A 27493-nucleotide genomic window follows, 5' to 3' on the forward strand; every position below is an offset into this window, starting at 1 on the left:
CGGAAGCCGGGCGCCCACTTTGCTTGAAGCCAATTGTTTGCAGTGTTACTTGAGTCCCCGCGAGTGCTTAGCAAGCCCTCCACCTACTTAATTTCAGATGCCACCTCCCAGTGTGGGTCCAAGGAGCATGGTATTGTCAGTGAGTCCACAATCTAACTCAGATTGACTTCAGCCCTATTTATCTTCCTTGCGAACTTAAAAAAAAAAATCCAGGACACCCCAAAGAGACATGTGCCATGATATTAAGTAAGCAGGTACTTTTTAGGGTTCATGCGTTAGCGAGACAGGCAGTGATCGGCGTTGTCAAACGTCAGGGCCCAGCCCGTGCTCCTGGGGCAGAGGGTTCAAAGTCACAAGCATACATGACGCGCATAGACTGAGGTTCCTTTTAAGTAGTGATTTCTCTCTATTACTAGTGTTAAGGGGTGAGAAATTTATTGAGGATAGGGATCGGCTCCGGTCTCCACCTCAGCCACCTGGGTGACACTGCAGAGAAGGCGCCTGGGGACTGTCGGCAGGTACATGGCTAGTTAGGGGGCTGAGAGAGGGTATTGATGATTACTGAGCACTTGAGATGTGTTTGATTCCTTGCCAGATGTCTGACACAGACGGACCCACTTCAGGAGGCATCTTTAAAGTAAACGGGATGCAGGCGAAGGACGCTGACCTTAGACAGTGGTTCCCGTCGCCCCCGTTACTCAGGAGACTAAGCGAGCACATCTCCGGGTGCCCGGGAAGCACAGCTGGCTTTCCCGGGCGGAGGTGGGTGTGGAGGAAGGTAGGAGGATGGGCGGGCTGCAGATAAAGGTCCATGCGACAGTCGTCTTCCCGGAGACCACAGGATTGGAGAGAGAAGGGTTCCTGTCCCAGGCTGCTGGGGAGCAGCGGGAACCCAGCGCGTGGAGGCCGGAGGGTGAGCTCACGCAGCGATTAGCACCATTTCCCAGGGACCTCACAGATTTTTTTCCTTGTGTTTGTTTTGCTTTCCGACAACTGCTTCTCCCACTGTTCCTTGCAGTTCTAATCTCTCACCTTCACTTTATGATTTATCTTTGACGGCCCCGGAGGAGGCACGCAAGGTTACCCGGTGAGTGGGATTGGTCACAGACCATGCTGTCCGTCACCCAGCTGGCTAGGACGCTGGCCAGGCCACTGACAGGGACCCGGAGACCTGGCTCATATCTATTTTAAGTCCGAGTCTGAGCAATGCTGGAAACTATTCAACGTGAATTCGCGTAGAGAATCACAAAGCGTTTCTGACAGCCCCGGGGAAAAACCACCTACTCCCTGCAGGAGCTGTGCTTAGAGACAGCTCACAAGAGCGTGCCCGGCACAGGGGACGGTGCACCGTAGGAGCCCCCGAAAACACCTGTGCTCCTGTTCTCTCTGCTGTCACTGTCCCTCTGCTCTGTTTTCACCATCTGATTAAAACATTACTTTCTTCTTTATCTGTTCATGTACGTTTTTTAAGAATCTTCCCTCTGTGAGCTGTTCTGACCTGTGCCATTTCTCTGATGTTTCTCTTGCCTGGCTCCCCAGACGTCTACTTTTCCTTTTGGCGAGCATGTCCATGTCTCCCAGCCTTGGGTACGTCTAAGGCGGAGCACACAGAGAGCACTAAGCCACAGAGCAGTGGGGCTCGGTCTCCTGCCCTCGTAGGGGAAAGCTTCCCTGGCCGGGGGCAGCTTGCCTTGAGGTTGCATGCATGGAAAGCAGCTGGGGCTCGCCTTCGCCTTTTTGGGGAATCAGTTAGCAGATGAATAGGGGATGAAGGAAGAAGCAACCTGCCCACTGCCTAACGCTATTGTCTGTAATCTCCGCTGCAAAGGAAGCCTGTAGAATGCTGTGCGTTTTGCATTCTTTCCTAATTGAACAACCGAAAAAGGCCTCTTGGGGTCAAGCAGGGGAGAGAGCAGTTCTGTCCCTTTGCATTCTTTACATAGCATTCAGAGAACGACATGGGTCAGGGGGAGGATCTGGAGCCCACGGTATCGGCTTAGATCATCCGTTCAAAAGTAGCCGGGTCGGTGACAGCCAGAAGTCTTCCCCGTTGTCCAGCGGCCTACGGTTTGCAGACAGAGAAGTATTTTCAGTCCACTCCCTGTTGGACAGGTGGTGGTCTTAGCAGAGCTCTTCTTGGGGTTCATGACTAGCGACACAAGGAACATGACTGAGACTGTCATGGGTCCCCAGAGAGCTGCTAAGGCACACGCCAGGCATGTGGGCAGAGCAGCCAAGCTTTTCACTGGGACCAGGGAGCATCGTGTCATCCTGATCACACAGCCACACCTGTGGAGGAGGCCTCACCTCGCCCTGTGGGGTGGGCACAGGGAGGGAGAGGGCCCAAGCCTACTCCCTGGAGCAAGAGACGTCCTCTGCCTTTTCTCCCCACAGGGCCCTGGAATTTGCCTGTACAGGAAACTGCATCGCCACCTTTTGGTGGGAGCTGTGGCAATGACCTCAGCGGGGCAGGTGGGACACTTAGGACTCAGGGGCCCAGCTTCCCTCCCCCTGGGCTCCCTTTGCAACCTGGTGGTGCTGGCTTTGTTGGGCCGCAGGTGTGGGCTGCGTTGGCTGGCTGTGGGGCTCGAGGAGGCAGTTTTCATTTAGTTTCAGCACCTTTCCTCTTCCCTGGTCTGCTGTTAGCTGAGTGTCCAGGCAAAGCACCCGTGAAGCCAGGTTTCACCATCAGCACAATCGCACTGCTGGTGAACTGGGCACCTGGGTTGGGTTAGGTGCCTGTGAGCCTCACCCCAGGGAACCCACTGCACGGTTTACAGGCACCGGAACATCAACAAAAGGTAACCACAGGCCCTGACTCACCGCAGGACCCTAAGCAAACCTCTCTCCATGAGCTTCCCCCTAACAACTGCTCACACCCCTCTTCCAGCCAGTGCAGGGTGCTGAGCCACCCCAGGGGCTCTGGTCTTGTAGGAGGACAGCTGTGAGGCAGGGAGCTGATTGCTGCCACTTTGATCTTAGAACGTTTACAGTTTTGTTTCTAATATTTCAATACTAGACACACTTTGTTTTGAGAGAGGAAAAAACGCACCGTTCCTGCATTTTGACTGTTGATTGCTAGTATAAACTATATATTTAGGAATATGTTTTATAACACACATTTGGGTTGTCATTCTTGAGCATGTGAAGGCTTGTACTTTAAAATATATCTAGATTGTTCATGATAACATGTATCTCACTTAACCGCCACAAGAAGGAACTCACTTTAACTGTAGGACACCGACTGAGTGAAAGACAGTTGTAAGCGGGGGCTCTGCCACGGGTCTGGAGAGTGCAGACCCCCTTCCAGAAGTGGGTGGGCTTTGTGGACATTGGGCCCACTCTGCAACCTGACATCTGGCCAGGAGACAAGTCACATCTGAGATGTGGGAACCCAGGGGTCTACATTGAAGGGGGGACCCCTGTCCTGGTTTGGTACTCAGCGATCCTTGGAGGTCGCTTTGCAGTGACAGGCATCCCGAGCACTTGACTTGGGTACTTTCTTTCACAGTGACACCCGAGACACAGCCGTGAGAGTCTGAGTTTCGTCTTCCCCATGAGAATATGTTTTATGGAAGGCTCTGCTGGGTTCTGACTTGGGGACCTGCCAGTGCACCTGCTCTCCAGCAGCCCTGGGACCCCTGGTCAGGCAGGTGACAGTCACCAAGAAGTGATTGTTTTCTGAAAAGCTAAATGCTCACGATGCTTCCAGAGGGAAGCCCTGGGCTGTGAGCTTGTTCCCTTTTGAAAGTTTGTTTTAAAAGTTGTTAAAAGTTCATGAGAAAAGTATGTGAATTCTGAGACCCACACTATATTCCCAGAGACGCTGACCCTGGCTGGGCCCCTGTCCCCTTATCATGGACTCTGGGGGACACAGAGACTCATGTAACAGCAGTGCCGCTGAGGTCGGTGGCGAGTCTTCTGGGAACACGAAGCACTGAGTTCTCTAGATTTCCCACCAGAGCTGGCGGGGGCCCAGCAGGCCAGCCAGAGGTTCCCACAGGACCCAGACTCCAGGCAGAGCTGCCAGCAGAGGCCCGTCTCCGTTTCTGCCTTTACGACTTAACTGTTTAAAGTATAAAAACATGGGCCGTCCTGTGGAGCATTAGGACCATAAAGCCAGCCTTCTGGAGGGCCCAATCAGAGCCACCGAGACCTCCATGTTCTCAGGGACAGCCAGTTTCTTACATTTAAAAAAATTCATGTCTCCATGGTCTGTGTATTTGTACACTAACTTACCATTTGGCACTTTGAAATCACAGAACTTACTACTCAAAGGCAACCAAATGTAGAGAAATTTAATTTAAAAATTTAATACCAAATCTTGTCTGACATTTCTCAAAGGCTGGCCAGCTAATACAGTATATCTCACGTATAAAGAAAGTTAGGCTCCCACAAGGTCCTATAGTTTAAGTAACTTTTTCTTACTGATACATAGACTTCCTTAAATTTTCTTTTTTTTTTCGGTTCTAAATGTTTACCTCATTCTTGGCATGTTGATCTAAATTCCGTGTGCTTTATGACTGGCGAAATATACATTCAGGGTCCCTAATAAAAACAATCGCAAGGACTGACTTTGCAGCCTACCTTCCTCCCTCCACCTGATGGTGACAGTGCCACACTAGCGATGACATTCAGACACACCTCAGAGACACCTGCTCACAGCCTCACTGCTCGGGCCTCATGACAACTACTAGTGGTTTGTTCATAGAAAACCCCACAAAGGATTGCCTCTGGGTCTGAGTGGGGAAGAAATGCAGTCTAGGGAAACACTGAGAGAGTAAATAGCAAAAAGCAAATGGTTGGTTTTGGGTTTTCTTTGGGAGGCATTGCAGAGGTCAGGGAATCTTCCATCTACTCATTTGGTGGAATCTATTTCCAAGGCCACCAGAGGCCCTGAGTCCAGCACTGAGATCTAAGCCAGGTGACATGGGGGGGCTGGCATTAAATTCCCACGATCTGCCCGAGCTGCATTGAATACTTTATCTGAGTTATGACAATAGCCACCGTTAACTGAGCATGAACTGTAGGCTCTGGACTGCACTGGGTATCTTTCACAGATGATCTCTCTTTTTATTGACTATAATGGACATGTAACCGTTTCAGGTGTGCACATAATGACTCATGTATATGCTGTGAAACCACCACACAGTAAGTCTTGTTAACATCCCTCACCTCACACAGATTTTTTCTTGTGAAAAATACACAGTATTATTAACTGTAGTCACCATGCGTAGATTACGGACCAGGACTTATTTATTTTATCACTGAAATCTGTACCTTTAGGCTCCCTTCACAGCGCCTCCCTCCCCGGCCCTGCCACCTCTTGTAACCAGTCGTCCCCAGGGGATAAGTACCATGTGACCCCGGGAACGGATCACAGGTGGGATTCTGAGGCACAGAGGCTGACTCACGGTGTTCCACAGTGGCCCACACTCAGTCTGGACCTGCCCTCGAGACCAGTTGCCCTGGGGGTTCATTCCCTCCTCAGCGTCACCCTGAAAGGGAAGCCGTGACTGTCCCCTTTCACAGACCAGGCACCTAATGCAGCTTCTCCGACAATCACTGAGCGTTATCAGCAGGGGCCGGAGTTGGACCCGGAGATCAGACACCACGCCTGTGCTCTCCCTGTAGCACCCGCCGCAGGGTGTCCCTGGCCCCACTGGACCCGGACGCCCCGAGACCCGACCATGGGGCGCCCCCTACACTCTTTGCCAAGAGCCCGCTCCGTGTGCACAGGTCTCGGGCCGTGCGGAGAGGCTTCAGGGAGGCCCCGCTGCGTCCTGCGGCTGCTGGTGAAGGCGGCGCCCCGAGAGCGGGGAAAACCGCCCTGGAAGAAGCAGCTGCGGGTGCCCCGGCTCTTGCATTGTTTCGGGAGGAAGAGGTGATGCTCCTGAGCCAGGAGAGGGGAGAGGTGCCAGTTACAGAAGTAACTGGAAACTCCCCAGGAGAAACACGCAGCGGCGAGACAGGTTCTCCGTGTTCCCTGCTGATGGGGAGCCCAGGAGGGGCGACCACACGACTGAACTGGGGAGCAGAGCGGCGTGTCGCCTCGTCCCCTGGGAAGCGGTCCCTGTCCCTACTCCTCTCTGCTCAGCCTGCTGCCAAGTTGTCTCTTCATCTGCTCGGGCGTTTCATTGTTGGAGTGGTTTTCAAAGATGAGACCAGGATTAAAAACCATGGGTTCAGTATTTTTTAAACAGAAACCCAAGGTCAGCTGTGCTCAATTCAAAGTGCCAGCGTGAACTCGAACAAGTGAGGTGCCCTTGGCAGTGTAAAGGGAACCCTCACAGGACACGCTGTTAAGTTAAATATATTCTCAGAAGGAGGGTGGAGGCTTAAAGAGGCCTCTCCCACGGAAAGTGGGGCAGTTGGCGGGCCGTCCCGGGCCGCCCGCCTCAGGCCCGGCAGCCGGGCCCTGACAGCCGCAGCAGGCAGCTGCTCCTCTCCCTCTCCACCCCTGTCCCGGGACAAAGGGTCAGCAACCCGGCCTCTGCAGGGTAATTGATCCCCTTGCCCCAGAAGCAGGATCGGTTTCCAAAAGCAGAGGGGGTGAAACCTGGGTCTGCCGGGAGCAAAGCCCCAGCGTCCCGGCCGGCGAGGAAAAGCAGTTCTCGGAAGCCGAGTGGCTGGCGGAGGGAGGAACCCAAAATTCCAGCCGCCTTTCAAACCCCGGGGGGATGTTTGTGGGTTTTCTGGAACCTCTAGAATCCTCTGAGTCAGAAGCAGAAGTCAGGACTGATCTTGAAGAGAAAAAAGCAAAACAAGCTGAGATTCTGAGAAACGGCCCGATTCCAAAATGGCTTTTATTTCAAATACAATTAAATTGATTTCATTCCGCTTTCCTTTTGTGACATTTACTCACATTTTTTCTTTAAAAGTAAAAAAACAAGTAGGTCTCTTATTTGCATCGTGTACCCCTTGTTCTTTTTTCTCCTAGCTAGCTTGTCTCAGATGATTTTTAAAAAAATATTCACAAAATCATCCTCTAAAGTAGGGGTGGGGAACATCCGGCTTGTGGGCAGCCCTTGAAATCATTTGGTCTGGCCCTGCCAACGCAACCACATGTGGGACTCGAAATCCAATAAACCTAGGAGCCTTTTTCATAGCTAATTTTTAAGTTGGTAATTTTGTATGGCCCTCGAATGATGTTATAAATATCCAACTGGCCCTTGGCAGAAAAAAGGTTCCCCACCCCTGTGAGTCTAAAGCTAAAATGTCAGTAAGAAATAGGCTGGACTGACATGAGGTGCTGATTTAAAGCGTCATGCCTGCCCTTCCACAATTAGGGTTTCCTTTTTTTCTAATCACACAGAGTTTACTGATGGTCCGGCCCCAAGACTGCTTGTCAGTACTTGTCAGATAGTGCCAACCGTAATTTTTCACATAAACCCAAAAGAGGCTAACTAGGGTTTGAATTCTACATTATGAAATAACCAGTAGAATGTCACAACCCATTTTGGATGGTGTTACTGAAATAAAGAGCAAAGCAAAATATGTCACTTAGAGCTTTTGATTTTGATTTTAATTTTACACTTGAATTCACCAACTACCCTGACTTCCTGCGGCACAGACTGTAGCTCTCGCACCCGAGCGCCTTCACAGCGTTCCAACACAATTGCCCAACTTGTGTTCCCGGGAAATGTTAGGATTCTCCGGCCCCACCTTAGAATTCGGATTTAGTCGGGCTGGGTGGAGCCCAGGAATTCATTTCTGTAATCTACACCCTGGTGATTCTGATGCTGACAGGCTGTGAACCACGTTTTGAAAAACACTTTTCTTAAGTCACCTTCATTCTTTAAGCCCGTAAGTAGTTTTCCAGTTCACCCTGGCTTGGGGAAGCAGACTTGGGAAAGCTCCTCCATCAACCGCTGAGCTGAGGGAGCCCGAGGGCCAAGGGCGGCGTTTCTCCCAGCATCCCGCAGATGGCAGCAAATGCTGCCCCGGCCCAGGAGCGGCTTCCCGGCCTCCCTCCTAAGCCTCCACGCAGAGTTTGAACAGAACATTGTTTCTCATTTATTTCTTAAACAGAAGAATAAAGGCCTTCAGATGTGACTTCGCCGGACCCCCTGCTGCTCATCCAGGCAGGGGACAAGTATTTCTAGGGACAGAATGATACAATTTTGTCATCCAGAGGAGGGATTGCACCAAGTTCCTTATCTCTGGGAACGGGATTCATGGCTTCCCTTGGCGGGAGGGCAATAGAGTCTGTTATCTCCCATCACAAATGTTCTTAATAATAAGTAACTTAAATCTCTCCGGCAGGGATCAAAGCGTTCCTATTGTGGGATGTAGGCTGAAGGAGAATGTTGAAGCACATTGAATGCTAATCTGCTTTTGAAAATGAAAACAGATATGATTGTAGAATCTGCAGAACAAAAAGGAAGCTCATGCGCTTCATGGATCACAGGAAAGGAGCCCAATATTTTCTTTGAATCTTAAGAGCAAGGAGATGGAATGAGGGGGTGCACCGGCGGGCGGAGCCAGAGGGTGTGGGACGAGGGCGGGGTGTACCCCCGGAGGGGCCGCTTTGAGCCCAGTGGGAGTGTTGTTTCCAGGCCTTTGATGCACTGAAGTTTATTTCCGAAACAAAAGGGGCCGTGACTTGCCTGGGGGCCCTGTGCCTGAGACACACGTGCGTGCACTGCCCAGTGCGGGGAGAAAGGACCACAAGGAGGTCTTTGGATATTTGAGGATGAGAGGGGAAAGGTCTCTGCTGGTGAAAAAGAAGGAATTAGAGGAAATGAACGGAACTGCAAGACCGTCAGTTTCAGCGGGACTGAAGGGAACCTCACGCCGCGGGGAGAGCTGGAGGACTCGCCCGCCCTGCGTGCTGGACGCGGTGGGTTAAAGGCTTGAACACGCGTCCTGAAGCGAAATCTCACGACCACCTTATTTGGTGGAAATTATCCTCATTTTTTCTTAACTGATAAGGAAACTAAAGCTCAGAGAGCTTAAGAAAATTGCCCACAGTCGCCCAGCTGGTAAGGCGGCAGATGCCCGCAGGTGCGGCGGAGCCTGTGCTGTCCCCACTGCCATGCCCGTGCCACCCCGCGCAGGTGTGAAAGGAGCTCTGGTACCACAGGACGCTCCACCGAGGGCCTCTAAGTCCCCTCTCCTAGGATTTTTATAATGTTCTGTATGAGTATCTTCTAGGAAACATTCGGGTTCCAAAATCTTGTATTTTGATTTAGTTCAATACCTTTTAAAAACATGGGTTAGTTTAAAACCCAACAGGACAAAATGTGTTTATTTTTTACCACTCTAATTTCAGGATGTTTGAAAAATACCTTAAAATGAAATACGTCCCTTGACCAATGCGAGAAAAGCCGAGCTTAGGCGGGAGAGAGTCAGCGCTTTGCTTGAGGCCATGATCAGAAGGGTGTGCTCTGGGTTCCTGTCTGCAGCGCGGCTTTAATGCCCCGACTGTGCCTGAAACACAAGTACTCCTGAGAGGGCCTGTTCTGGGCCTCAGAGGGACCTCTGGTCCCAGGACACCATCAGGCGCCCTGGAGTGTGGTGGGAAATGGGCTTGACATGCTGTGAAGCAGAACTTCTAGAAGCTTCTCCCGTAATTCTCCTGAATCACTGGCTCTCCATCCTTTGCTGTCAAATGCACGTTCTATTTTATAAAGTTATGTCACACTAATTGTGCAATTACACAGGAAGTAATTTTTTACAAAGAAGAACCACCCAGTAATTATGTTCTTTGCTGTCACTGTTCAGCCAGCTTTGTTGTCATTTTGCTTTGTTTGGAAACTGTAATATCCTACCCAGCACTGTCAACCACACTCAGAGTCAAAACCCTTTCTTGGGAACGGTGCGTAAATGTTTATCCGTGTATCACGGGGATACACTACATTGTCAGACTTCATTTTCTCTCAGCTAGACTTCCTATTTTTGCAAAAAAATTTTAAAAATGTACTGGTCTAGACTGACCTGAATTTAGCAACTAGTTGTAACATCAAAGTTGCATTTCATCTGGGACTATCTGACCCTCTGTGATAAATTGTACGAGATTCTCCTTCAGGCCCTTTCAATGAAAGAACTGGGAGATGACATGCCTCCCAGGTAAAACACACAGCAAAAATGTAGCCTAGGTCACCACGGGTGTGAGTCCAGGTGGTCAGCCTAGGTCACCACGGGTGTGAGTCCAGATGGTCAGCCTAGGTCACCACACGTGTGAGTCTAGGTGGTCAGTGACCATTGGAATAAGCTCTAGGCATTTCTTTTTCTATCCTTCCCCAGCCTGTGTGTTTTTAACAGGTGGCTGCAGACATAACATTACCGAGTCTCCCTTCTCTAGAACGTGTATTTGAAGCCTACACGGTTACCTCTCCTGGGAATGTCTCTTATCTTAGGCCGAGGCTTTACGTGTAAGGTGGCCGAGAGGCTTAGTGAAGTGTTTGTGGCTGATACACAGGCTTCTAAGTCACCCCTGTGTTTGAATGAATCAATGCTGAGCATGGAAAAGATTGTTGAGCAATTGGACAATCAGTAGCTACCTAATATCCTATCAACATGAAGTGAAGTTGGGAGCGAGGAGTGGTCAGGGGAATAGGACTGAGGCCTTTTGAGTAATTGCGGGGCCCACGTAACAACATTCGCTGTGGTGCTAACGAGCAGTGATGTGCCCCAGAAAGACACGCCGCTGTTCCGTGGGAGCTGAGAAAGCTGGCCGGCAGGAAAGCAGTGATAACAGCCCGTGCCAAGGGCGAAATACTCGCTCTCAAGTTTTAAAAGTCTGATAATTACACAGGCACCCTAATACCTCGGGAGAGATCCCCTTGAGCCATTAGTGGGATCACAGACACGTCTGGGAGCAGTACGTCCTTTCTTCCTGTTTTCATGGCACAGAATTGCCATTGTCTACATGGGCCCAGGAGCCTGAGCTGGAGCCCCGCCTTCGTGATCAGAGGCGCAGGCGACGCTCGGGACGGGCCCTGACGCGGCCGCGATGGAAGGCGCAGGCTGCCGACCAGGCCACTTCCATGTTCCCTTTGCAGGCTGTTTTTTAAAGCTGCTTAGTTTTGTATTTATTACACTTTGCATTCAACACTATTTTGCATTAGTTTCAGGTGTGCAACACAGTGGATAGACCTTCCTATAGGTTACAAAGGGGTCCCTCCTATATTTTCTTTTCTTTTTATATATATTTTTAACATTTTTAATTTATTGATTGATTTGAGAGAGAAACGCCAGTTTGTTGTTCCACCTACCCCTGCGTCATCTGCTGCTTCCCGTATGTGCCCTGGCTGGGGATCCAACCTGCAACATCGGCGTGTCAGGGTAACGCTCCAACCGACTGAGCCACCCGGCCAGGGCGTGCCCAGTATTTTCAAGTGAAGTAAGTGCTTCCTATTTTGAAGAAATGTGCCCAGGACACTTGTGATAGATGTTTCTAAGGTTCCCAATTTTACTTGAAAGGCACGACTGCATGGCTATCATTGCTTTAATCTACTTTTCTGCTTTAATCTGTCCCCCCTATCCCCACTGTCCTTTTATCTATTCCAGAAAAACAATCATTCAAACCCCACTTACTTTATGGTGTTCCTGTGCCTCTAAAATGAAATGACATACGTGACATGTCTGTGTAAATTCCCTCAAACAAGAAAGATGCCATTAACATGAGATTTACCAGGTAGGCAGGGTCATGACAGGCAGTTACAGCAGAATCCTGCCTGCTCTGTGCTTAAGGAGACAAGCTGGTGGTGAGTCCCCAGAGGAAAATTATATTTTCTGTTCCTAATTTTAAATATCTTTCCGGGGCCCTGTTTTTGACAAAGGAACCATAAATGTGATTTAGCAATAAGTCTTAAAACTTTCCCAAGAAAAGGAGGTTAAACATTTTCCCTAGGGCTCCAGATATAAATCAAAGGGTCTGTTTAATCAGCTTAAAAATGTAATGGACAGAAAAAAAACAGTTGCCAAGATCAAATAAGTCATTTTCCTCATAATGTGTTTTCCTCATCCGGGGGAAATAACGTTATCTCGTGTTGTGTAGTTGTGCTACCAGACTAAAGGGGTCCTTACCTGCACGCGTCAAACCCAGTCAGACGTACACCGGAGTTTGCAGGCAAGAAAGCAGGGGTTTGTTAGCTGAGGAAATGGTGCCAGGCTCAGTCGCAGGAGAGCTAGCGCTCAAAGACCGGGCTCCCCGACGGCTTCCGGGGGTGGTCACACAGAATCGTCATTACTCATGGTGACTAAGGGAGTGGGTTGCGGGCTGCACCGGTTGGTTGGGGCCCGGGCAGGTTGTAGTTAATCATTGTATCAGGTCCTGAGGTCAGCCAGGGCGTCACTCTGTCTGGTTTCCTGATTGTGGTCTGTGGGGTGTTTGGCGTCCGTGGGCCTGGGGCTGAAGCACCACTGAAGTCAAGGCGTTGTCTTCAGCTTGATGGAAACTCTGTTTCTGGGGCCAACAGACCCTTAGGACAGTTGGATGCTGACCAGAGTGGGATGCCCTCGGGGCCTGCCGATGAAGGAAAGGAGCGGGGGGACTGAAAGGAGAGAGGGTCACGTTACAGAAATGGAGTTTCTGTGTGGTCACAGCTGTGGGTGTCTCTGTCAGTACCATTCACCAGCTTTGATCTGTAGATTTTTTAATGTAATTAGAAGTGTGGCAAAGGCTGGCTTAAAAACACTCCGGCAGGAAATTTGGAGAATGTTACTGTGCAAAGGGCCCAATCAAGGTTGTTAGACTGCACATCTTAACAGAAAGCTGTCCTCGGAGAGGGCCAAAGCCTTCCTGCCTGGGAAGTGGATTTGCTTCAGGGATATCAGAGCCACTTCCAGTACATTGACTTAGGAAACGTCCAAACCTGTAGAGAATTTTTGCGTGTTTATCTGAGCCAGGAGCAAGATCCCCATGCTCTGGAGGAGGGCAGTTTTGCGGCAGCTTTTATGCGTTTGAACTTAAGGAGGGACAGTAGAAGGATTACGTGGAGGTGGGAGAAAGCCAGGCGGGGATGGGTTACAGGATGGGCATGACTTTTGACATTTCAGAGGTGTGTTACCTGCCAGCACAGGAGCAATGGGCAGAGCTGCTTAAAACCTTTCCCTAAAGACGTTACGGGCCTGGGGGTAACTGTCCACCATGACCTGCCCAGGTAGGACTTTATGATTTATTACATCACTCCTTTTTCATCCACAGATAGTGGGCACATAATCTATAAAAATCCTCTCTCTTATCCCCACTTTTCCTCTGGAGATAAGTACACATTCAGGGTGACTTTTCTTTTTGTGGATGGTGGAGAGAGGAGAAGGAGGCCTGGATTTGCTTTAGGAAAGGTATTTAGGATACTGTGGACAGCTAACGCTGAATCACATAGGGAAAGGTATTTTAAGTGGCTTTATATTTTATCATAATTCTAATTCTAATAAGGTGCATGCATGCATGTTAATTTCGTGCTAATGGTGATGGCTTCCCTTGGTTAAGTGCTCACAGATGCCAGGCACCGACACTGCTGTCCACACGAGTCCCCAGGGGGTCAAAGGCTCATTCATTTCATACGGGATCAACAGCCTTTGTTTATTGTGAACATTAACTTTTCTCTATAGAAGCTGATGAAATCAGAATTTCTATCTGTTATTTATTTATTTTTCCTGTGGTGGGTTACTCTAGATGACCTTTATTGTTTAAATCTTTTAGAGAGAAAACTTTTCAGAAAATACTTTGAAATGTGTTTAAGAATTTTTATTTTTATGTTCAAGCCAATTAAAGTAGACTTTTATAAAAAATATGCTTTTTCCCAAGAATTACATAAGGTCATGATGGTGGCTTCCACTGTTTAACTAGAACACGGTCCACATTAATGGAGCATTTTCGTGGCCACAGGCGTTAGGCAGACAGGTTCCTTTTGAGGACGAGCCAGGAGAGAGGGTAAAATTGCTGCTGTGGTCATTTCTCTCCACTAATAGATTTGACGCCTTAAAATACATCATTTAGATAAAACTTTATGCTCGATGTCTTCGATTCCTCAATTTCCCTATATAAACACATCCTAGCTGTTTGACCTGGGGCAAATTACCTAATTGCTCTGCCTCAGTTTCCTCATTTGTGAGGCGGGACTACAGGGTTGTTTGAGGGTTAGTGGGGACTCGCAGGTAGGAAAAGGCCGTGTGTTTTATTGCCCTTGCTTCTGAGATGAAAGGGACCGTGTCTGCGTGAGGAGTCCCCTCAGCCTCAGTCTCCCTGACCTCAGATGACTGCGGTTATTTTTATTATGTTACAACGGAAGGCTCAAGGACACGAGGAAGTCTGTTCTTGGCCCACCCAGGGCTGGTGGGGAGATGAGGTCAGCGCGGAGTTCGTGGCCAGCCCTGCCCCCTGCGCTGGCTCCGGTGTGCCCGTCGCCTCGCTGAGGCCTGGGTGCCAGTGCCACTTCAAAGCCAGGCCCCTCCTATTTTTATCCCGGTCGACAGCCTGCCTGTGCACTTGCCTCTAGAACAAAAGGTTCTGCCAGGTCTCTGACTCTTCCCACAATAACAAAAGTAATTGATGTTTCTCATGCTATGGGGTGTTCGACTCAAATGCAACCGGTCTTCTCCCCGTAATCCAGAGGGGTAGTGGGCGTTATTACCATTTACAACCGAAGAGAGTAAGGCCGGAGGCGGAATCCAGCTGTCACCCAACACGAGCCGAGGCAGGACTCCCAGGTCAGGGTGACATCCACCCTCTCTTGGGGTCCAAGGTATCCTAATGGCTTCCACTGTCACAACCCTGACCCTTTCTCACAAACATAAAGTAACACTTTTAAAAAAGTGAATTGATTTAGAACCGAAAATTTAATCTGAGTTAAGCTAAGAGGAATTAAGATGAATAGCCCGTGGCAGAGACGAGCAGCTCTAGCTACAGGACGGCACCTCTTCTGGTGTCTGAGCACGTCCGTCGCATTCGCAGAGTGATTTCAGCAACGTGGGCAGACTGGCTCCCCTTCCACTTGACACTGCGGCAGAAGCCCTGCTTCTCTGCCCTGCTCTCGGCGAGCAGAAGGAGACAGTCTCCTCCATTTAGATAAGAGAGGCAGCCACAGAATTTCCAAAATCTCCACTGGGTGGAAGAAAATTTCAGGTTCACTTTAAGAAGGCAGATCAAGGGAATATGAGATAGAGACTGTTTTATTAAGAGACTAGAACAAAAGTGACCTTAAAATTCTTCTTATCCCCGACTTTCAGCTTGATTGTGTCTAAATAACCTCAAGGTAACATGTGTCCTGTATTTAAAGATCTAGATAAAGGAATTCCACCTCTACGGAGAATTTTTTTAAGACTTTTCTCATTTGTGGAATCGAAGCAGTTTAAACTCTCACATTCCCACCAACCTAAATGCAAATCTTTTCCTTTCATGTTAAAATCTTTTACCTGTTTACAAAATTAATTTGTTTGTAAATATTAATCCTACTTGTCTGCCGAGCACTGCCTGGCGTGCGCGCCTGTTGGGGCTGGTGCGGTGTCTGCCGCGTGAGAGCCCCGCCCGCCGTATGTAACTGGCGTGGGAAGAGACGCCCCGCCCCGGGGCCACAGGTCTTGGCGAAGCTAACCCAAGTTCCTGGCCTGGCCGTCTGATAGAGAAACGACTGTCAACTCTTCAACAAACACTCAGCATCTACCTGCCAGGCACTGTTCTAGGTCTAAGCACATCTTAGATAGAGCTGAATTCTAATGGGAAGAAACAGATAAGCAGAATAACTAAATAAAACTTATATTACGTTAGGTAGACATGAGCCTAGGGGACAAATAATGAGGTGGGGGGAGATAGGGAATTTTGAGAGAGAGAAAAAGAGAGAATAGCTAAATCGTGACCATATGAGATGTGAGTAAGGCCTGAAGGAGAGAAAGCCAGAGCCGTGCGTGCTGATGTCTGGAGGCAGGAGGATCAGCAGGTACAGAGGTCCTGGGGCACGGGGGTGCCTGGTGTGATCACAGCAGGGACGAGGCCAGTGTGGCCCGGTCTAAGGGACAGGGAGCCCTGGCCGGGTGGTTCAGTGGGTTGGAGAGTCATCCCGTACACCAAAAGGCGGCGGGCTCGATGCCCAGTCAGGGTGCATATGGGATGCAATCTTAGCTGAAAAAAAATCTCTGAGCTCTCTGTTATTAGGACTACTCAACAATGTTTTGAACATTCTAATTTCTAAGCTTCCATTCTTCTGATGATTTTAAACCAAATAGGTGGGAGGAAGCCCAGAAAATAAGGTTTTCTCTTTCACCCAGTGTTTCAGGTGTCCTATGGCTGAAGTGTATGCACTCACGTGGTCCTAATCCTTCCAGATACAGTGATAATTATTTCTACTCCAGTTACCAGCCAGTGATGTTAGTCGCCTGTATGTATATTCAGGAGCCTCCCCTATATTTCTGTGGATTCTGTTATTATCACCCCTTCAAGTCTCTAAGGTTTTGAAGGCCTGACTAGCGCAGGCCCTGAGGTGCTCTAGCTGGTGTGAGACCAGGGAAGGCACTATCATGGGATGTCCCAGGGCTCTTAGACCAAGGCCGTTCTCTCCCATAGGTAAGGGCCAAAGGGAGATGGAACGTACACCTTGAAAGACAAGAGCTACATTTCTCTTTATCGTGGTGAATGTCAGCACCTCTCACTGTTTAGAAAAGTCCTTACTGGTCCTGTAAAGATGGTGAGGAGTCTCTCTAACTGGCCTCCGAGGGCTAAGTTGCCACAGCAGAGCTAAAGGCAGGGGTGCGGTGTAGCTTCCTGAGGGCGAGGACCTCAAGGAATCATCTTTGTGTTTCTAGGCTTGTGGTCAAATACCTGGAAATAGTAGGTGTTCAGTAAATTATGTGTTAAATGAATGAAGGAAGCCAGTGCATAAATACCGTGAAACAAAAATCGGGTCCTTCCCTGGTGACCAAGATCAGGCTTCCCCCACCCTGACTACAGAGGGAAGGAGCCTTATTATTAGGTTTCCATTAGGATATGGAGATGAACAGAAACACAGTTTTGCTAGGGTTCAATCGTTATTGCTAAAGTTTTAATGATTAAAAAGATAGAAGCAACACCCCTTATATCGACCCTTTATTCTTCACGTGCAAGCCAAGAATAAACCGTCTACGTTCTCCGTGTGTCTAATGGAAAAAGACAGAGACAAAATTGTTAGAATCAGGGATGTTCTGTCAAATCCAGGTTTGCCGTTCACTTTGAATTTAAGAACTTGATTGAGAAAGAAATGCTGTTAAAGCTGTTCATGGGATTCAAACATGCTCGTAAGCACGGCAACGCTTTTCGTTCTGGAGGCAGGATGGGAGACCGTCAGGCGGAGGCATCGCCCCTGGTGCCCACTTGCTGCCCCCCAGGAGTTGGCTAGCAGCACCTCCTGCAGGTGGGAGCGCGGAGGAAATGCGGGAGGGTCGAGAGCTTTCAATAGATGCTATTTCTGCACATTAGACGGCCCGAGCGTTAGCTTCCACAGGCGAGGGTTCAGGGACACAAACTCTCCAAGAAACAAGGAACGTAACACGCACAGAAGGGAGTAAAGGGGCGAGCGTTTCCCTCAGAGATGCAGGCAACCCCCACGCTGAGGAAATGAAGCCCCACGTGGTCTTCACCGGCACAGCATAGAGTTTGAGGGGAGAGGCCTCTACTCCATTAGACTAGTAACGTTAAACACACCCAAGGAGCTTACGCTTGTTCTCACTTTATTCTGTGGACTAAAGTAAGACCACAGGTTACAAATCACTTGAGGAAAGGAAAGAGCCCAGGAGGTCACCGTCTGCTCTGGGTGGTAAATATCTTATTTATTTTGTACTGAAACCCAGGACTCGGTGAGTGTGGGCTGTGCATGCAAACGTGAAGGTGTGGGGGACAGACAGAAAGCTGGGGGCTCCTAGGATGGCAGGAGGTCAAGCCTAAGAGACTTGGTGGCCTCAGAGCTGTGGGCTCAGGGACAGAGAGTGACCAGGAGGCTCTCCGAGACCGAGGCCCAGCCCAGAGCAGCCCGGCTGGGCTCCACACCTGACTCGATTGTATAGTGGTTGGTCCTGGTGCCATGAATACCTTGGAATCACAGCCAGTGGGCCCCCACCGAGATGGATAACATTTAACATTTTCCTTGTTTCTAGGAGAGTGGACGCTCCCTGTCTCTTCCTGGAAGACCCCTCCCTCCCACCATTTCTGCAGCATCCCCCTGGGAGTACCAGCCTGCTTACAGCTACCCCACCCAAGCAACTGATGGGCTGGAGAGAGCCAACAAGAGACTGACTCCTTGGGAAGCAGCAGCAAGGTCTCCTCTTGGCCTCGTGGACGATGCCTTCAAACCCAGAAACATGCAGGAATCCGTCGTGGCAAACGTGGTCTCCGCGGCTCGGAGGAAGGTGCTCCCAGGGCCCCCAGAGGACTGGAACGACCAGGTGCCCTGCGCTCCACAGGCCCCGAAGGCCGGCGCGGGCTCCTTTGGGAGACGGGAGTATAGTGGGGCACCCCTCCCCAACCACGGTGTGCCCACCCCCTCCCAGTGTGGCCCACAGTCGCCGTTTGCGTATTATAGGCAGCCTTCCAGAGAAGATTCTGAAATAATGTCCCTGGAGACCAGGTCTGATTACTGCCTGGCAGCAGCCGGCTGCAACTACAACCCACAGCCCCGGGGCTGGAGGCGCCAAACATGAGAGGTCGAAGAGTGGTCGTGCGCCACCCCAACAATCATTTTTAAGGACGCTCCTTTGCAGGGCCTGACTTTTTCAGTAGATTTAGATTCACTTTGGTCTTAGCTTGTCCTCGAAGTCACTTACCTGAGTGAGCGTGTGTAGGCACCCGCGCACCAGAGCGCGAATCACTCCCCTGGGTCCATACGTTGGCGCTTGTACCTAAGTCAGAATCCTAATTCCACTTATCCCATGGATATGGGGTAGTCTAGGCAACCAAACCTGCTCGATTAAAATGAAATTAATATTTTCTTCTCTGCGTCCTGGTCCAGGAAGGCAGGACTGAAACATGGTGCGCTGGCTGCCTCGAGCAGCGACGCGGAGGAATGTGACATCGGGAAGCTATCGATGAAGCATGCCACTGAGTGATCATTACATAAAAAAAGAGTGCCTTGGTGTCAGTTTAAGCATTTCTCAGAAACATTTAAAAACTAATAAAATTCAGATTTTTTTTTTTGTCGAGTTGATACAAAGGCATTCTCAGAAAGAAAGAATTATCTGAGAGTAAGATGATACATTTCAGAGGGACTTTTGAGGTAAATGGTATAAAGTCTGGGGAATAGAAGGATTTAGGTATAGGGTTTATTTTTAATCTATTTAAAGCCAGCAGCCCGAGACAGGGGTAGACGAAGGGTTCAGGTGTCCTCACTGGTCAGATGATCTAATCTCATGTTTTTAACAGCTCTGAGGTTCCCTCGCTAGTAGAATGAGCTTTGGTGCATCTATTGTGCATTTTTGTTGCTCACTGTATAAATATGGGATGGACTTTAAAAGAGGGTTAGGTCACCAGTGTTACTACGTGTAGCATCGAAGGTCCAAAAGGAATAGTTGGGCGGCAGGTTTTGTGCTACGTGTTATGTGGAGTGAGGGTTGACGTGAGCGAAAGACTATTGGTGGGACTGAGGAATTGGTGGATGGCTGTGCCAGTCGGTAGGCAACCGAAGGCCGTGACCGTTTAGTTATAGAAAACAGGCCACAGAGCCCTGGAACAAGTGGTGCTTCTTTACAAAGCCAGCGCGAGGCTGCTCCAAGGAAGGTAGACAGATGCCCCGTCGGTCCCCAGACCCAGCCCACTCCTCACCGCAGTGCCCACGGGTGCCCAACACAAGGGCACGCCGAGTATTTCACATCAGAAGCCAGGATTGAGAATAGTTTAAAACAAAACGCATGTCCCGTATTGGAAACTTTCTTAGGTTTTAAAAAGTGATTCTTTTGCTTTGTTTTACTTTTTAACTCTTGGACTTAACATTACGATGGTGTCTTTCTCAGAATAAAACTTTAAATTTTTTTCCCAGGGGACAAGTGATCCCTTATCTTGGAAGTAAAAGAATGGGAATTTGAAGAAGTCAGTATAAGCTCTACTGCGATGCACCCAGCTTCCTTAGTTATGGAGAAAAGATGAATAGTTTCTAAAGTTACATTGTTAAATTATCTTAAATTGATCTGGTGTTAATTCTCTCAAATTAAAATGTCATTACTGATCCTTAGGAGTTTCTATGGAATCTTAAAAAGTAATACCTGATATATCAATTAGTCTGTGTCAGCAAATTCTCGGGATCCCCTACATAAAATGCTTATTTGCTGCACACATTATAGTGGCTGAGTCATTCTAGATGCCAGTGTTTTGGGATATGGCTGATTTAGTGGAAAAGACTGCCTGGCGGGGTGAAGTCATATTTTGTTGCTTTCTTTTATAAATTGTAGAAGTTATTTCTGTTTTTCCTAGGGTTTGATATACTTCGATTCCAGATGTCGGTAGACATTATACTATTCACTGAAACTTTCACCTGATCAAAATGGCGAAGCAGACGTCTTAAACAAATGTGATGATTATAACACAGCCACCCCCGTCCTCATGCACTAGATCAAAACGCTCAGTGTACTAAGCGCCCCGAATTTATCCCAGACACCAAGAGACAAGCCAGGCAGGGGAGCCGAACATTTCACACCCACAAGGCCATGCCCGCCTCATGCTTTTGTTAGAAATCAATGTTTCAAGTCGCACTTTGCGGACATAATTCTGAAAAGCAGAAGTGTCATCGCCCAATCGTCCCGCAGTGTGTGTGTGGCGGGTATCTGTCTCCAGTTTACCTGAGAAGGAGTGAAATGGTGTCGCTCACACTCAAGCTGACGTGCGAGGCGGGACACGCGCCCCTGAGGCCCGGTGCCCGTGAGTGGGCACGCGTCCCCCGACGCCTGTGGGATAGAGCAGCCCTCAGGGGGGAGCGCTGGCTGTAGGGACAGACCGCATTCGCGGGAGACCTTCCTTTACTGGCAGTGATGACACGGGTAGAAAGAGTCCCTGTTTCCCTGGGAGTACAGTGTACCAGCCACAGGGACAGTAGCCTGGCACCTTCCCTCAATCTTGAGTCTATCCTGTCACTGCATGCGTGTGAAGTGCTGGTTAGTAAGATGGCTTCCATTCTGTCTAGTATTTTGAGTTTTATAAATGCACAATTCTAGTCCATTTATCTCTGAATGGGTCTCTTTTATGCGTTGGCACCATAATTCACATGGGAAAGGGCTGAACTATATATAGGCATTAATGCACTGAAACTTTGGATAAAAGTTATTATAACCAGTAGGCTCAGTTATTAGAATTAGAAAGGAACTGTAGAAATGTTTGTCTTTTAAGGGGAAATAGATTTTCACATTTGATTTCTAGTCAAACAAGAAGTATCTGCACTGTCCACACCTTTTCATTAGAAAGGACTGTTTTCCTGCGAATTAGGTGGACATTTCCACCTGTGCTTACCCCAGATGCTGTATCCGAAAGATGCGTACTGAAATTCAAGATATGTGAGTAATAAAAGGTAACTTGAAAACCAACTCAGAGGCTTTTCATTTTTCCTTATAAAGAATTGTTTTGAATCAGTCTTTACCCCAAAGGAGATCTAATCTTACCTACTACATATTTTTAAATTTCGTTTCTACAATATCAGCTTCCAGACATATCTGAAGAACTTCATGCTCCCTGGCAACATTTTAACTGTAACATTTTAAAAACTTTCAAAAAAGCTTATCTGAAAATAAGCTCAATTTCAAATGCAAGTTAACAGGCTTGAGATCCAAACATATTTTTGTATTAGTCTTTTTAAATTCCTTCCTTTATAGTATGTTGGTGATCAGCCCTAAGCGCAGCCACGGCCAGTGGTAATCGATAGGAGTGGTAACATATCGGTGGAATTTCTAAGCCCCAAGAATCCGCAATAGCGGGTCCTCCACAGGCTGGCCCAGGGCTGATTTGTTGAACGGAAGGAAGCCTTCCTTACAAAAAGGCACATTTCAGCATATTTAAGAAAAACTTTGAAAAACATGACTTTGGCTCCTCTTACATGATATTAAAACTATCAATGGAATGTGAGCTGCCAGATCCACCTGTATCACATGGCACAACTTTTTGACACTTTTTGGGGTAAATTCTGAATAAAATGGCTGTTTGGGGCATTCTGATAACAAATATTTTTTAAAGAGCTAGCACTTGGAAACACACTTCAAAAATGAGGGCTGTTTTAAAGATTAAAATGACAGAAGGGATTGTAGGGCCTCACTGGCTCCCCCTTCTCAGAGGACTCCCTGGAGCTTGGTGACGAAACATTTCAAAGCGGTAAGAGGGGCAGTGTTATCTCAAGGGGGAGCCAACAGCCTGAGGCAAGGGGAGTTCAAGTCCCAGGCTCCTCACTGGATGACAGCCACCAAGCGGCCCGAGAGCAGCCGTGTCCCTGGCCCCCTTCCTTAATCTGGGGGCTGCACCCACATGGGCGTGGGTGTGGACAGAGTGGACGTGACAGCAGTCAGGAGGGGCAGCGAGCTGATCCCGGCCTGGGGGGAGGTGGCCTGCTGGTTTTTCCTGCTGCCCCATGTGTCATTCATACCATCACTTTCTTCCAGACGGGCACATGGACCTGAGAAGGATGCTGTTTTCAAAAGGGAGGGTGAGGTTACCTGTCTTCCCATAACTGGGGACGGTTTAGACCTTCGTGCCAGTTAAATGCCTCTGTCCTTGAATTCCAATGACTCTCTGGTTTCTATTTATAGTAGCTTCAACTCTGACTTGGCAACACAAAATGCCTGTAATTTATTGAGGTTGGCACTTACTAGAAGGCTAGGAAGAGGAAAGAGAACCCTGATTTTGTGATAAAACAGTCAAAGTTCAATGCTCGGCTAAGCCAGGCACCCTGCCCAAAAGAAAACAAGCCCGGGGAAACGAGGTGTGTGCCCTGCGGGGTCCTCCAGGGCTGCTACTGCACCCTGACCTGGCAAATACCCGGATTTCTCCCTTTCCATAAAAAGGAAGAGACCGAGAAAGAAAGAAAATTAACTGTTCGAAGTCTAAGATGCCATCATGTTGGAAAAATCAGAGCTATGAACAACTTGTGTGAGGAAACTGTGAAAGAATTTGTAACACATTTTCATTTCACCGTCACCTTACTCTAAAATTATTCCTAGAACAAAGACACCAAGACAGGGCCAATCCAAGATCAAAAGAGGGAGGGAAAGAGCAAATTTTAGCCATAAGTACAAAGCATATATTTTCACTACCACAATTGGTAGTAAATACCAGAATTGGTATTTATGGCACACATATTTCCATAAACATGTGCATTGCATTCCCTTTAAGAAATCTCCCTCCAAGTGTTAAATTACCTACCTTAATATTTTCCCAAGTTGTTATTTTTTGAAGTTATCAACTGCAAGATTTGATTCTAAGCTAAGAAAAGAGGGGCTTTCGTGAAGACCCCAGAACTGAAGGTCAGCAGGTGGTCTCATCTGATTTTTAATTTCTCTGACAAAGGGAAGCATTACATTTGATTGGCATGAGTGGAATTCTGTTCAGACCCACACTTTTGTGAGTGTGCAATGAACTGACCTGGAATTGGTTCAAAGTGACAGAAAACTCGAACCCTGTCCCTGAGTGGGAAGCTAATATAAATGGGCTCACCTCAGTCTGTGGCCGTAGCCCTTTGAAGAGTTGAAGGATGAAGCCCTAGGAAGGAGAGTGGCAGGTCTCAGTCAGGGGATGCCTAGCAGTTCCTCTAGAACGTCCCACTTTTGACAAGGGCACAGAAAGCCCCTCTGCGGCAGCGCCAGGAGCCAGCGTCAGATATGTTTACACGGACCAGTCGTCAGCAGTCTCTGTCACTCCCCACTCGGTGCCACATCAGCACTCGGAGCCAGGGATGGACCAGCGACTAGAATGTGGCCTCGGTTCCCGGGGAGCTGATCGTTCCAAGGAGGGCACAGGGTGAAGACACAAAGACAAGGACATTACGAGAGCAGCAAGAACAACCTACCCGCAGCGTGGAGCACTGTGCGTGGGCTGTGGAGTCCCACGGAGGGCTTTCTGGAGGAACTGATGGCAGAGCTGAGACCTAGAGGCCCAGCAGCAATGCCGGCGGAGGTGGCCACAGCCGAGAGCAGGGCTGCTGCAGGCAGAAGGGGCAGCCCCCCCCGCCCGCTGCACGCAGTCGGGTGTTACTGGATGACAAGGTGGGAGCAGAAAGCAGGGGTTTCCCCGAGGGAAGGGTGAACCCCTCTGCGGAAGGCCAGCTACAGAGAGCGCTCGGCTCCAACTCCACTCTGCCCAAACGGCCGTGGCTGGCGGGGAAATGCAGAGCGAGACTTCAGAAACTGTTATTTACGGACACTGCACTCGGAATCTCATGTAATTTTCGCAAGCGATGAACTGTTATTCTTTAAAACATTTTTTTGCCCAGCCACAGTGGCTCAGTTGGTTGAATGACGTCCTGTGCACAGAAAGGTTGCCGGTTCTTTTCCCAGTCAGGGCACACGCCGTACCAAAGGCAACGCATAGATGTTTCTCTCTCACATCAATCTCTCTCCCTCTCTCTCTCTCCTTTCCTCTCCCTCTAAGCATATCCTTGGGTAAGGATTATAAAAAAAACATTTTTTAAGCACTTAAAAATGTTGAAACTATTTGTAACTCACTGTACAAAAACAGGTGTCTGGCCAAATTCAGCTCCTTGGCCACAGATGGCTCATCCCTGCTGCAGGGCAGCCCCAGGGCGCCCTTGAAGGTTTCAGCAGGAGTGGGCAAGAGCAGCCTCTCGGAGGAAGCGGATCCCCGCAGCACCGGGAAAGGGAGGTCTGGGCGCAGGACAGAGGGAGGGCGACAGAGAGAGCAGAGCTGCCAGTCTTCCCACGTGAGCCCGCAGGCCGCTCTCGCCTCCTGGAACACTGTGTAAAACATCCGCCACACAGAACGTCCCCGAGTGCCCCTGCCCACCCCTTTCTCAGTCACTGCTCCCCCTGCTCCCCGTCTCCCCCTCTCCCTCATCTCACCGCCACCCTCCCAGGCACGCTGCTGGCTGCCAGCTGGCTTCGTCCTTCAAAGCCTTTCAGCAGAGCAGAGGACGGCGCTGGCCCCAGCAGCCGCTGCCCTGACTTCTGGGAAGATGACGGTGGCTGAGTGAGTGCCAGGGTGACCCGACCTTCCCCCAGGCCATCTACACCTGTCAGATGTGGTTACAGTCTCAGGGACACTCATTTTCCCGTTGACAGGAATAAGAGCCTTTTTCCTTTTAAATTTGCATTTGGCAGGTGAAGGGGTGCCGCCTGGGACACTGAAATGTTGACTTCCTTTCCCGCAGCACAGCTGAGACCGTACCCTTGCTAGGTCATCCTGATTCCAAAGTATTTTAAATGAAGTTCGCCGCAAGAATGCTTTGGTACCAAAAATTATTTTTAAAAGATTAAGAACTAAAATGGGAATGTTTTGGTAGGTTTTCAAAATTCACAGGACTATTGAAACTAGAAGGGGACCTAGAGAGCGTGTGATGAAATACAGGTGGGATTTAAAAAACCACAATGAGCACCAGGGTCTCTCCCTTCAACGCTGTGCTCTTCCTTCAAAGCACTGACTACGGAGCCTTTTAAGGGCAACGTGGGCTAGATCCCGGGCGGCGCCGTTGCCGGCCTTTGGAACAACGCTGTTTCCCAGGTCAAGGTTGCTGTGCTGTCGGTTCCATTTTAGGCTCTAAGACCTCGATGTGTGTAGACCTGAGCCAGCGTTACGCTGCCCCAGACACAGCCCGTGTTAACACCTCCTCCCTTCCTGGCTTGCAGACAGAGGCAATGTCATTGGCAATTGCCAGGAGAGTTTTATGTGGCACTACATCATTATCTCCATCCCCAAATCCTCCCAGGGTGGGGAGACACGAGACAAAGGCTCCAGTAGGAGATGTATAATAACCTGTGTCTAAAAGAGTGTGGCAAAGGGAGCCAGGCTGAGCCCCTCTAGCAACTCACGGTAACCCAAGTGTCGCTGGAGTCCGGAAACTTCCAGGCTATTGCAGCCACACAAACAGCGGAGATTCAAGAACCTTACGGAGATCTGTCCACAGGATGTGTGAAAAATGTGACAGCAATTAAAACAGAAATGAGATGAAACTAAAACAGAAATTTCCCAAGTGTATCATGGATTTTAAAAAAAGGGGGGGGGGGGAGGAATAGGAAAGAGCGTCACAAACACCAGGCCATTCTGCCCCGTGGGCGCCTAGCTCCTCTGACTGCATCACACCTCCCTCGGTCCGCACTCAGCTCCCTGGGTGAGGCAGCGAAGGGGCGCCCTCCAGACTCAGCGCAGCCTCCGCTCCCACAGCATCAGTGAAGATCTTACTCAAGCGATCAGGGAAAGCTTAAGTACGCATTTATGTGGCATAATTTGCCTGTCATCAGGATGCATTAGGTATGTTTAGGTGCCAAGCTCTCTACCAGGGCTGAAGGGCAAGGGTGGAAGCAAGAAGACAGAAAGCTCTGTGAGTCCCCCCAGCACCGTGCCAGTGGCCTCTCCAGGGTCCAGGCGTGGGGGCACGTGGCCGGCTTTCCTGACGTCCAGGAGGTGGACTCGCAGGGTCCGGGACGGACTGGCTGTGGGCTGCAGGTTATGTTTAGGCTTCGTGGTTGGAACCTCTGACAGACAGCGTGTCACTGGTGTCCCTGCGACGAGGAGGACTGCAGCGAGCAGAAAGCACAGGGGAAGGAGAGCGCCCTGTGGGACAGACATGGTAAGTACGGGCATCCCAGCTTCACTGTGGAAAAGGGTCCTGAAGGAGAGAGCCCCAGGCAACAGTGACCCTGGACAGTGATCGTGCAGCTGCCCCAGGTGCCAGGTGCCAGGTGCTGGAGGGTCTGCCCGGGAACGCACTGGATCCCCGCAGCGCGCTGCGAGGAGGTCGCCATGTGACCCCCGCCCACAGATGAGGAAAGCGAGGGACACAGCGGTGGGGTGGCTCCCGAGATGTCGCACCGGTAGGGGTGGACTCGGGGCCCAAACCCAGGCAGGAGGCTGCCCAGCCCGGCCTTCCAGTCGCTGCGTCTCAGACGCGGCCGGCGCGGCCGGGAAAGTAACCCCGCCCACGCCCGTTCTAAACACACCGCGGGCGCCCACGCGCAGCCCACGCGGGACGGCAGGTGTGCTCAACACGGACTCGGCTGGCGACGGGTCTGTGCAGAGATAAGGAACCTCCCTGCCACGCTGCCAGCGTGGACGCCGCAGTCCGCCCCGGGCGCCCGCGACCCTGCCAGGGCAGCGCCTGACCGCCGGCCAGCTCACGCCCGCGCCAGCCCGCAGCTGTCACTTCCGAAGCTGCAGAGTGACCTTCAGTGACCGTCCACGGCGAGCCGCGCCCTGGAGGGAGCGTGAGAACCTCAGCCCCGCGTCCGAGCTTCCGACGCCTGAGGGAGACCGCAGGACACATTGCCCCCAACGCCAACGCACGTCCTGCGCGCTGCGGCCCGGCCTGCGGGGGCACCTGCCGCCCAGGCCGCGGGCAGGTGGGTGGAGCAGGAGCGCCGCTTCCAGCGGGGGAGGAGGCTGCGGAGA

General features: G+C 49.9%; 1 protein-coding gene across 2 annotated transcripts in view; it reads left to right on the plus strand.

The window, feature by feature from the left end:
- SYNPO2 (synaptopodin 2) overlaps positions 1–21469 on the plus strand; it is a 127256-nt gene extending 105787 nt beyond the window's left edge. For both annotated transcript variants that reach the window (XM_081134108.1, XM_081134109.1), the window contains one exon: positions 18070–21469. In XM_081134108.1, coding sequence (XP_080990234.1) covers positions 18070–18612 — 543 coding nt within the window. In that variant the 3' untranslated portion in view covers positions 18613–21469. The remainder of the gene's footprint in view (positions 1–18069) is intronic.
- Positions 21470–27493: the final 6024 nt, after the last annotated feature.

Source organism: Miniopterus schreibersii (assembly GCF_964146895.1).
Source record: "Miniopterus schreibersii genome assembly, chromosome: 4".
Classification (NCBI taxonomy): domain Eukaryota; kingdom Metazoa; phylum Chordata; class Mammalia; order Chiroptera; family Miniopteridae; genus Miniopterus; species Miniopterus schreibersii.